The 12882-nt window shown below is 36.2% G+C and overlaps 1 protein-coding gene across 1 annotated transcript in view; it reads left to right on the forward strand.

Moving 5' to 3' along the window:
* il11ra (interleukin 11 receptor, alpha) overlaps positions 1-4917 on the forward strand; it is a 58613-nt gene extending 53696 nt beyond the window's left edge. Inside the window, exons 11-12 of the mRNA XM_007260815.4 lie at positions 1426-1505; positions 3529-4917. Coding sequence (XP_007260877.3) covers positions 1426-1504 — 79 coding nt within the window. The 3' untranslated portion in view covers position 1505; positions 3529-4917. The remainder of the gene's footprint in view (positions 1-1425; positions 1506-3528) is intronic.
* Positions 4918-12882: the final 7965 nt, after the last annotated feature.

Genomic DNA, 12882 nt, shown 5'->3' on the forward strand with positions numbered 1-12882 from the left:
CAGTATGGAGCATTGTAGTACAAAGCATTTTCGGGTATAGAATAATGTGTAAGCTCAATCAGTCCCTGTATGTTCGGTACCAGTCACAAGTTTGGACACACCGTTTTATTCAATGTTTTAAACTTATTAAACTTATTAAAGTATTAAACAAACAGAAATAGTCTTTGAAGCATTTAGGTTCTCTTATCTGGGGTGCTGTTAACGTGCAGTTTCTGAAGCTGGTAACTGATGAATTTAACCTGTGCAACAAAAGTAACTCTTGCTCTTCCTTTCCTGGGGCGATCCTGATGAGTGCCACTTTCATCATAACGTTTTTGATGGTCTTTGTGACTGCACTTGAAATTCTTGAAAGGATTGATTTTTTTTCTTTATTTAGTTGAGTAGCTCTTGCCATAATATGGATTACAACATTACCGTATTTTTCACATTATAAGATGCACTGTATTATAAGAGTCACTATCAATGAATGTCTGTCTATTTTCTGGTCTATTTTCATACATAAGGCGCACTGGATTATAAAGCACATTTTATGAGAACATTTTAAGGAACTTCTAATTCAGCTGGCCTTGCCGCTGGGTGGTGGAGGGGGGCTAGCTAACTAACTCTGCTGGCACACAACAGTATTAGACGTTATCCTGACATAAAAATTTTGTCATATGATGTCATGACCAATATTCAACCTGAAATTAATGTCTACTGACGTTGGTGGCCAGCTGGGAAGTTAGTAAAAGACACTGTAACACAGTAAACATGCAAGATACAGACCAATAATACTCCCCTCTGAATGATGAAAGTTTTAGCGCACTTAGCAGCTAATGCTGATGCTGCTCCAGCAATGATAGCCAGGGTTAGCAGCAGTCTACAGACCAATAATACTCCCCTCTGAATGATGAAGGGGCTAGCGCACTTAACAGCTAATGCTAATGCTGCTCCAGCAGTGCTAGCCAGGGTTAGCCGCAGGCCACAGACCAATAATACTCCCCTCCGAACGGGAAATAGCATAAGCGGCTAATGCTTTTAGGTTAGCGGCTAATGCTAGTTCTCCCCTAGTGCTGGAGAACTAAACTAAAACTGTATAATGCTGTTTATAATGCCTTATAGAGTTAAAAAAATACGGTACTCAAATAAGGCTTTAGTAAAAGTATAGATAACCAAAATGTATGGTAAAAGTATGTGTACTTAATTACTTGACACCTCTGATTAAAGCAAAACGTTCTGTGGGCAAATGCAGTGTTACAGGCAGTGCATTAAGCAGCTGTTCTCACGGACAGTTCAGACTAAGCATTTCCTAAAGCATTTCTAAAGACAAGATACAGGCTAAGCAGTGCATGCATCTTCAAGGTTATTTTAGGTGGAATCTTCAGTGTCACTGTCTGCCCTAATTCTGTATAAACGTAATACATCCCTCTCTGTTTATACTCACAGGATAAGAAACAGGAGGCGAGATAATGTGACGAAACAGGAACTGACCTCCATGGTAAAGATGAAGTCCTTGCCAGTGTAAAGTGAGTCACAGCAGGTCTTCTCTGCTCTTTCTCAGGACATTTTTAATATGATGCTGTAAAAGCAGGAATGCTGGTGGCTCACCTTTAGTGAAGTGACCTTATAGGGACATCAGGCTGATCTTTCCACAGTGTTACGTTTGTCTACTACATAAAGAGAACCGGAGAACAATGTAAACCTTGTAATTTCTAGCAGAGATGTGCTGTATTGTAAGAAAAAAAAAATCTTTATATTGTTCAAATAGATAAGCAATTCTCAAATACAAATAGTTTTTTTTATTTGGAGATGTGCCAAAATAGTAACAAACTGCATCATTTAGGTCTATAATATATGCAAACTATTGTTTTTATGTATTGTTTGTCAGCTTTTTTCTAATCAGCTTCTTTTAACCATAAAAAAGATCCTTTTTATATTTTATATAAGAAAACAAAAAAATCCACATAAAATAGTTATTTAATTTTTTTTAACAGAAAAACATACCTCTCTACTCAGATCCCTCTGGCAGGTGCTATTTGTATGGCTGGACAGTATGGAACAAAAATCTATTACAATATATTACTTCATCTCGGTCAATTCAATTTCAATATTGATACGAACAGTATAGAAGTCGATGCTCTTTGTGTACATAATCACACACTGGTAAAGTTTGTAATATGGTAAAAATATTATAGCACAATTTTTTAAAAGAATAATTATGATAGACAGTATTTGACATTTTGACAGACAAAAATAAAATTTTAATTTTGTGATTTTTTTTAAAGAATAGAAATCAACTCCTTTTAACCTTTACAAGCATCTTATTAATATTTTTATATTTTTATAGATCTTTATATATCAATTCTAACACCACAAATAAATCTAAAAATGACTGCAACATAAAAGAGTTCTTTACAGGGTTTCTAACAGAATCACAAGCCTTTCTACTGAGATCCCTCTGGTGGGTTCTATATGGAGTGCTAGACGATATGACAAAAATCTGTATCATGATATTTTTCTTAATATTGGAAGATATGATACAATTCTGATATTGATATGAACAGTATAAAAGCCACCACCTTTGGTGTATGTAATCACACACTGATAGAGCTGCTGGGTGATATGGTAAAAATATTACATCATAATATTTAAAGACATTATCACTATACACATTATTTATCATATTTTGACACACAGACAGAATGCATTCTATTCTGTTTATTTTATTTTTGCTGCACATCATCTAATTTAACAGGATTTTTACACTCTGTTATGAAGTGTATTGTATGTGTAAGGTATGCTTATTGTGGATACGATAAGAAAATTTATCACCATGTAATAAAATATCTATATGTTGTCCAGGTCTATATATACAACTCTGGAAAAAAATAAGACACCACTTTAAAATTATGAGTGTCTTTGAATTTACCAAATTAAAAAAAACCTCTGGAATATAATCAAGAGGAAGATGGATGATCACAAGCCATCAAATCAAGCTGAACTGCGGGAATAGTTGCACAAGGAGTAAAGGCATAAAGTTATCCAAAAGCAGTGTGTAGGTTTTCATGCCAAGATGCATGAAAACTGTGATTAAAAACCAGGGTTATTCCACCAAATATTAATTTCTAAACTTTATGAATATGAACTAGTTAGTTTTCTTTGCATTATTTGAGGTCTGAGAGCGCTGCATCTTTTTTGTTATTTCAGCCATTTATTATTGTCTGCAAATAAATGCTCTAAATGACAATATTTTTATGTGGAATCAGAAAAAAATGGTCTCTTAATTGTTTCCAGAGCTGTATATTTTCAATTTGATTAATAATCAAATTCATTAAAATAACTTCCCAGCACTGTATTGTACAGTTTATCAATGTGGCATCCAGTATTCAGCCCACTGCAGTCACACACTGAAATAATTATGGAGAACAGAATCATTCCCCTCATTTTTTTAGACTAAACTATTTTTTTCTCTCCTTTTTTTCCTTCTCTCTCACTTTTTTTCTTTTTTTCTTTCTACACTCTCACACACTTTCTCTCTCTTTCTCTCAGGTTTTCAGGTCGGCTCTCTCCTCTTTCAGCCCTCATAGGGCTTCATCCTAGGGAATCATCACCACTGCCACTGCAGCAGCGAAACAGCGAACAACCAGCAACACCTACGATTCCAGCGTTCTCTCCGTCGCTGCTTCGGGGGATCGGCTCCTTTCAGCGGAGTTCTGAGTCCCATAAACTGTGAACCCTTCCAACCCTGTAACTCTGCAATGTAGCACAACTCAACAAGAGTTAGCAGAACTCCAGAGAGTTACTGGCTCTCTCTCTCTTTGACACGCAAAGCGGGACGGCCGGCCTTGGAGCATGAAAACCAGCACATTTTAACCCGTACATGTTTTCAATTTTCTGCCGCTTCAGCTTTTCCACGCGGACTTGTGCCAGTTTGGCTGTGTTGACATTTGGAATGCTGTGAAGAAGAAAGAGGAAATGAGCGTTGCGCCAGTTATGCCAGTAAGAGGGCCGTGTATTGGGCATTATGGATAAAGTTGGCATTCATTACGTTTCGTTTTAACGCTGGGGAAGGGACCCGGTGAACAGCGGAGATACATTACTTTAACTTTTACTCTCCCCGACCTGAACGTAGCTGCTAAACGCGGACGAGAAAAAAATGAATGGATCTGGAGGTTTCACCGATGGAAGCTGAGCATTTTCAGGACTTTTTTTATCGTTTGGACTTGGACTTTTCTTCCGTTACATTTTTGATTGACCTTTTAAATGCCTTTTAAAAAGCCTTGACCAGGTGGACACATCTGCAAACCATCTATTCATCAGGCTTGTTTTCAACCATAAGTTGCCTTTTAAACTTAATGACATCAGCCGTAATGTCCCTCAAGAATTCAGCGCTCGTTTTTTAGTGTGTGTGGCCAAACCAGCAGTAATTACCCTGTAGGCCTTCACGACAGTAAGTTGGCATTCAACAAACCAAAAAAAAAAAGCTGAGAGAGCGAGGCAATTGGTGCTCTGTAAGAATGCAGTTGGTCATAGTGTTCTTTTGCCGTAAGAAACGAAAGTGTCCTATAAAAACCAGGCATTCACAGAGCGTCGCAACGGAAAGTGAATGTAATTGCTTGGTCTTACATTAGCAAGGCATGTAAGACGGAGTTAAGAAGCCCCACTCAGGATTTACCGCAGCTATTACAGGACTAGCACTGTGTTTAGTAATAGAGAGCATGGTAAGCATAGGCTTATAGTGAGTCAACAGACCGTACTGTACCTTTTAATAGATCGAAAGATCACTGTATTATTCATATTCATAGATGTTTCATTGTCAGTGTTGTTGATTGATTTTCTCATGGGCAGAGTCGCATGATTGCTGCTGATCAGGTGGTGTTTGAGCGGGGACTGATTTGCATTGAGTATGCAAATTAAAAAACAACTTTTCTTTTTTTTACGAACATTGCACAACACAACACAACACAACGGAATTCAACCTCCGCTTTTACCTTAAGGCAGTATTGTGGAGGGTGAGCTACCTTGTTTAAGAGCACCTCAACCACAAAATGTTAACTGAAGGAAAAAGTTCAGTTTCTTCACTGATAATGGTTGTGGGAATTAAACCAGCAAGCTTTTGGTTCCAAGGAAAGCCAGAGAGAACAGACCTCCAGAGCATTGAATCCTTTAGAAAGGCCAGGAATGTGCATTTTAAACAGTGTAACCATCACAATTATTAGTTGTACTGCTGAAAGTTGTGCTTTAGCTGAAATTAATGCACATAAAAGGGTAAAAAGGCTTCATTCATACAGTATTAGGCCACAATTAGTTTGAACTCAAATCAATTGAGTTTAGTCTGTTGCCAGATATTATGTTTTATATTTAACTGCCTGGCCTCTGTGTTGTAGGTTATAAGAGCAAGCTTCATTTTCTGAGCTGCAGTAACTCTGTTAGCTGTGTCGGCTGTGTGCTCTATACAGTTCACTCTACAGATCTGGAAAAAAAATAAGAGACCACTTCACAGTTTTTGAATCAGTTTCTCTGATTTTTCTGTTTATAAGTATATGTTTGAGTAAAATGAACATTGTTGTTTTATTCTAAAAACTACAAACAAAATTTCTCCTAAATTCCCCCCAAAAAACATAATTTAGAGCATTTATTTGCAGAAAAAGCTTTCAGACCTTAAACAATGCAAAGAAAACAAAAAGTTCATATTCATAAAGTTTTCAGAGTTCAGAAATCAATATTTGGTGGAATAACCCTGGTTTAATCACAGTTTTCATGCATCTACTAGGCATGTTTTCCTCCACCAGTCTTACACACTGCTTTTGGATAACTTTATGCCTGCACTTTTTAATTTGGTAAAATCAAAGAAATTTGCCGTTTTTATTTGGTCTCTTATTTTTTTCCAGAGCTGTATAGCTTTTTTTCCGTCCATTTTTTTTATGAGTAAGAAGACTAAATAAATTCTATATTTTATTCACCTGACCATACAATTCAATTTGAAATAGAATTATTGTGCAGAGCAATTGACAGAACAAAAAAAACATCAATTAAATCACACTAGTTAAGTTTATGTTTGCATATTCTGATGCTAGTCATGTCAGTCTACCACCACTGATCAGTACGTAATCAGGACTGGTTTCCTACACCCAGATTTGGCCCAGACTTGGACCAATTTGCAGTGCCTCTAATCACCATTTGGAAATAGTCTAGGCTGGTTAAGGCCTAAACTGGGTTTGGGAAATGGCTCTAGAAGTGGTCCTATTCAATAGTGTATATTATATGTACTGTAGGCCACGTATTTCCACTGCCAGCATCAAATAAATAATAAATATTAAAAAATAAAAGCCTATCCATCTGCAGCTACAGCAATAGACCTGCATCTGTATTAGTTGGTTTATTCAAATTCACAAGTGCCTTTTATTTGACTAAAACTGTAGCGGTTCCTGATTGGGTCTTTAAATTCCAAGCCCAGACCGAACTTCTGATTCTCCATTTTGAAGCTAATGCATATTCATTATATTGAATACTCAGTAGAAGCTTATCTTCACAGTTTTATTGTTCTATAGATTCATGTCTATTGTATAAAAGTTATATAAATATAAATATAAGTACCATTTCCAGTGACATAAAGCTTAAACAGTGCATGTGTGCTTTTTTCTGTAGCTCGTTTGTTTTGTTGTTGTTTTTTTTTTTATATGTATATCCTACACACATATGCTGTTCTCTGTACAAAGACACAGACATGTTGTGATATTGTATCGACTGAATCAGTAATTATGTTGTATGTATGATGTTTAGGTTTTGTAGGGTAGGACTACAGGCATTGTAATCTGATCATTTGTGATGTGTTAATCTTTTTCCTGCGTTTTAGGTCCCCTCTGCAGTATTTTGATTGGATGTTGTTTAATGTGTTGGATTTTTTTTTTTATTCAGATGGATCAGTCATGCATTGTTATATATTGTATTATGGTGCAAAGGAGCTGATGGAGTTTGATTGGGTGCCTCAGAATGATGGTAGATTTCAGAAATCAGATTGCTGGGAAGTTTGGAGTTTAGGACTTTTAAAGGTGCCTTAGAATGGAAAATTATATAATAATAACAGTAATACTAATTGATGAGAGTTTACAAACTGTGAACCTCAAATACAGCTTTTCCTCTGTCTAAAAAACATGTTTTGGCATGGTCAGAACAGAGCTGTAAAGTGGGCCAATCCCAAACACCTTCAAAATGTGCATAAACCCCGCCCACAAGTGAAAACCGGGAGCCTTTTTTGATTCCTTAAGCTGCTAAACATTAAAAAACATGCTGCGACTTTAGAGGAGTGTGGTGTTGTTGATACTGGAGAGCAGCTCATCACCTCCAGCTTCTGCTAGTTATGGAAATATATAAGCAGAGCAATGAAGCAAAAGAAAGTAAACAGGAATTCATGCTACTCCTGCTCCTCCCTAGACCCAAAGTTCACGCAAGTTGCCAGATTGACACACAGGGACAACCGATGACGAGTCTTGCTCTGTAGCTGATCAGTGTATATATGTTATATATATACGTTTCAGTGTCCAAAATGCCAGTCTCTATTATTCTAGTGGTGGTGGTTGTAAATTACCCAGCTATGGTTAGTGAACCTTACTGAAGCTCAGTAAAGGTGATTACCTGTTCATCAGAAAAATAGCCAGCTTGCCTGTTACCATTTTAACAGCACACTGTTCATACCTGGCAACCCTGACTGTGGAAATGGGACTGGGGGAATGTTTTTTAAAGGTCCTTTAAAGAGAGACAAACAACATTTACAACAATCGCCTAATAAATTAACTTGGTGACTCATCCCAGTGGCACAAGCCAGCCAATCCAAAAGAGAGCTTGTTAAATAGAGGCAACTAAACTGTATCAAACCATTTGTAACCCCAAAACAAAATCACATACTTACTAATTATCCATCAAATAACAACTGGAATACTTAAGCAATGCATTCTATGGCACCTTTGAAGATGGATATCTTAACCAGTTTAGAAAATGTCCCATTCTGATGACGTTTCTAAAGAAAATAGTAAGAACAGCTTCAGGTTGCCATCTTTTAAAGCATGTTTTACAGCTTCATAGCATTCCTAGCAGTCTGGCTTCATTCTGAATCCACTAGCTATTAGACATAAAACAAGAAAGAAAACAAAGCCTATTTCCAACAAACCACCCACACGAATCCACTCAGAGCAGCTGTAGTAACTTTCATCAAAATACTTCATCAGAAGGGGGTTTCCTCGTTGCTCCCTCTCTTTCAGTCCAGCAGGCGTAGCGCAATATAAAAGACTGCATTCCCTAATTTATTTCTCCAAACAGTTAGTCAGAAAGGATCTGCGTGCCTTCCACTTTTAATTTCACCTTTAAAGCTGCTTTGATCCCAGCAGCATTGTTGGGGCTGTTTTGATTCTGCAGTAGTCGAAGGTTATGAAAATTCCAGGGTTTCGGGGAAATGGTGCCATTGTGTTTTGAAGAAGACTAGATTTCCTATCGTTATTGGTGATGCTGTCGTGTTTTTCCTTTTTTTTCACTGGTTCTTTGGCCGATGCCTTGGTTCCTTGAACCAAAAGATCTTTTGGATCTTTCATGCAACTGGTTCTCAACAATTATCCTTAAGGACCCCCTGCCAGGCATCTTCTAGTGAATTCCTACTCAGACATAAGACTACTGTATTTTTTAAGACTATGAGGCGCACTTAAAATCCTTTAATTTTCCAAAAATCGTCAGTGCACCTTATAATCCAGTTGTGCATTATGTATGAATTTTATCAGTCACTCTGCTAAAGTACAACATTGTAAGGGTGTGTTTAAAAAAAAACAAACATTTTCTTTCAAAGTCAAACAAGCGCTGGATGTTAATCTACACAGATTTCTCTCCAAAAAAAGAAAACTTTTAATTTGGGTGATGAAGCGCTTCTGTTTATTTAGATTTGTCTAGATTTGTCTGTTTGTCAAGATTTCCAGTATTTTGTCTAAGGGTGAAGTGTCTCCAGCGCTAAGGCTGGGTGCAGCAGCATTAGCATTAGCCGCTAAATGCAGCGCTAGCTATTTTGCCATTCAGAAGTGAGTATATTGGACTGTAGTCTGCATGTTTGCTGTGTTAAAACAAGCTACACGGGAAAAACCGCTAGCTGATAGCACCCTGGATTACCGGAACACTCAGAGTTCCCTAGTCCAGTGCTATCAAGTGGCATTTACGTCCTGCAAGCGGTGCGGTTAGCGGCTACTGCTAATGCTGCTGCTCCCAGCCTTAGTGCTGGAGAAACTTCACTGAAAACTCACCCTTAGACAAAATATTAGAAAGCTAAGCTTACTGTAAATAAACAGAAGCGCTTTACTCACCCAAATAATCAGTTTTCAGGACAGAATTTTGTGTAGATTAACATCCATTACTAGTGTCGTTAATGTGCATTATAATCTGGTGTGCCTTATAGTCTGAAAAATACGTTACTTTTAACTTTTTGAAGGGTGCCAGGACCAATGTTGGAAACCACTGGTGTGCCAAAAGGCATTGGACAGAGATTGGACTGATAGTGGGTGCCGGACAGATGTTACATTCTATTGCCGTCCATTCCCAAAGTGCGATATATAGAGGCATTTAACACTAACCCTAACCCTAACCCTCGATCCACAGTGTCAATCATGTGAACCAGTAACACGTTGTACAAGGCATTACCACCAACAGCAGACAGCATCCAAGCGCAAGTCTGTCAAAAATCACAATAAATTCAATGCAGAGCTCCACATGCTTGTTTCAGTGTTCTTTAGCTTCCATGGGACTTTATACAATACTTAATCCCATAAGTCCCATGATTTTTGGCATACCTGTGTTGTTCCATAAAGAAGTATTTCTTTTAGAAGGCACTTCTCTCTCTTTATTACAAACACGGTTCTTGAAGGATTCAAAACGATTCTTCTATGGCATTTTTAAGAGTGTAATGAGTTATGGAACCTTCTCTAATTGATCAGTACTGCTCTGTTATGGTGCTGAGAAGGTTTCTGACTCTACTTTTGGTAGATGTTGTATTTTTCAGTACTGTACAAATCTGTCCAATCTGCCTGTTGTACGTTCATAACTCTCCTGACAAGAAGGTTGACTTAGACACTGTGTGTATCTGCTGGTATGCATATTGAAGAAATTACATTGATGGGCATCTGTGGAGATGGGTTGTATATACAGCTCTGGAAAAAAAATTAAGAGACCACTTCAGTTTCTGAATCAGTTTCTCTGATTTTGCTACTTATAGGTTTATGTTTGAGTAAAATGAACATTGTTGTTTTATTCTATAAACTACGAACAACATTTCTCCCAAATTACAAATAAACATATGGTTATTTAGAGCATTTATTTGCAGAACATTAGGAAAAAGATGCAGAGCTTTCAGACCTCAAATAAAGCAAAGAAAACAAGTTCATATTCATAAAGATTTCAGAGTTCAGAAATCAATATTTGCGGAATAAACCTGGTTTTAAATCTCAGTTGCCATGCATCTTGGCATGTTCTCCTCCACCAGTCTTACACACTGCTTTTGGATAACTTTATGCCTGCACTCCTGGTGAAATAATTTAAGCAGTTCAGTTTGGTTTGATGGCTTGTGATCATCCATCTTCCTCTTGATTATATAACAGAGGTTTTCAACTTGGTAAAATCAAAGAAACACATAATTTACAAGTGGTCTATTTTTTTTTCCCAGCGCTGTATACAGTATGTGACACTCTTTTAACAATAGAGGTGCTACAAAGGGTTCATCACTCTTATGACCCCTTTAGTGGTCACAGACCTCCAGGTTAAGAAGTTAAATGTAGTTTAAAGTGCTAAAGAACCTTAAAATAGTGATATTTAACGTCTTATTCTCTTTTTTAAAAACACGGTTACTTGTGGAGTGAAGGCTATGATCACACTACAAGGCTAAACTGATTCAGATTTTTTTGCCCTAATGTGATCAATGAGAAACTGATTCCTTTTTTTTTTATTTTTTTTTTTTTACATCATTGGCATTCAGCACAACATCAAAATTGTATGGCACACCCAGAAAAGGTGACATGCGTACTGTTTCAGGAAGCAAATCTGTTCACATTACACACATACAGATCAGTTACTGTACATTTATGAATGTAAACCGTCGGAGGTAGACAAAATTGACTGAATTGATTTATTAGTCTTGTAATGTAGACAATAAAACAGTTTACTTTTGATTTATTATAGCAGATTAAGGAAACAACAATTTAAAAAATCTGGATTTTACTTCAGTGATTCGATTACTTTAGTGCATGTAAACACTTACTCTGATTTCTTTCAGTTTGCTCAGTCTACAGTATAGAATATATCACTTATTGTACATTTATGAATGTATGAATGTAAATCATCCAGGTAGACAAATTTGATCTTGGCCAAAAAAAAAAGAAAAAAAAGAAGATTGAAATTATTATATAATATAAGTTAATATAATTGGTCTTCAAAGAAAGGCAGAGAAACCTTTGTAGCACTGTCAATTTAAAGATCCTGTACTGTCTTGTATTGAAACACCACATTAAAGACTGAATTTATGCTTTTTTTTGTCAAATACAACGAAAAAAAAAAAAACGAATGCAATACTTTACTGATCTGTTTTCCCATTGTCTGTACTTTCTCTTGCATGTTTATATAAAAAAAACACAAACACAAACCATTAAAAAAAAAAAAAGAGAGAGAAAAATCAGATACACATGTGTGTTGTGTTGTTGGTGAACGTTGGGCTACTGTTGTCTGTGTAACGGGGTGTTTTGAGGCGAATGCAAAGAAGTCCATGATAAATGTATGTACAGTATATTTTTTGCTTCTGTGTACAACATAAGCTGTTTTATTACTCCTCTGTTCATATTCTTGTGAAATAAAAGTTATTTTATCACAATTTTCAGCTTCATGAATTTATGATTTGAGCAAAACTGACAGCTTGGAATGGAATGAAACTGAATTGAACCCACTATTAAAAAAAGATGAATGAGCTCCTAATAACATATAACATTGTGTTTATATGTAATTATTAATCTGATCATAATCACTGTAGAGTTCTACAGTTATCTATTTATTCAAGTGGTTATAAAACAACATAATTAAATATTTAAAAATACTTTGATTTCTTATAGCAGATTAAGACGACAAAAAAAAAATCTGACTGCTTCTTATGTACTATTCTAACCTTCTGATTTTTGGGTTTTCAGTGGCTGTAAATCATAATCATCAACAATAAAATAAATGCTTAAATTAGATCACTCTGTGTGTAATACATCTATAGCTCTGGAAAAACAATTAAGAGATCACTTCATTTTCTGACTCAGTTTCTCTGATTTTGCTATTTATAGGTTTATATTTGAGGAAAATGAAGATTGTTGTTTTATTCTGTAAACTACAGACAACCTTTCTCCCAAATTCCAAATAAAAAAATTGTTATTTAAAGCATTTATTTGCAAATAAAAAAAAGATGCAGCTCTTTCAGACCTCAAATAATGCAAAAAAAACAAAACTTTATATTCATAAAGTTTTAAGAGTTCAGAAAAATCAACATTTGGCAAAAAAAAAAAACAGTTTTCATGCATCTTGGCATCATGTTCTCCTCCTCCACCAGTCTTACACACTGCTTTTGGATAACTTTATGCCTTTACCCCGGTGCAAAAATTCAAGCAGTTCAGGTTGGTTTGATGGCATGTGATCATCCATCTTCCTCTTGATTATATTCCAGAGATTTTTTTTAATTTGGTGAAATCAAAGAAACTCATAATTTTTAAAGCTCCACTGGGTAGGATTGAGATTTTGTGCTCGTGGGCTCCCCCTACAGTTGCAAAGTGTAATAAATGTTTCAGACGGATTAGTTTCTCTTTCTAGTTTTCTGGCTTTCACAGACATATTCCGCCTCTTTCCAGCTTCTGC

This window comes from Astyanax mexicanus, chromosome 20 (genome assembly GCF_023375975.1).
Source record: "Astyanax mexicanus isolate ESR-SI-001 chromosome 20, AstMex3_surface, whole genome shotgun sequence".
In the NCBI taxonomy this organism is placed as follows: domain Eukaryota; kingdom Metazoa; phylum Chordata; class Actinopteri; order Characiformes; family Acestrorhamphidae; genus Astyanax; species Astyanax mexicanus.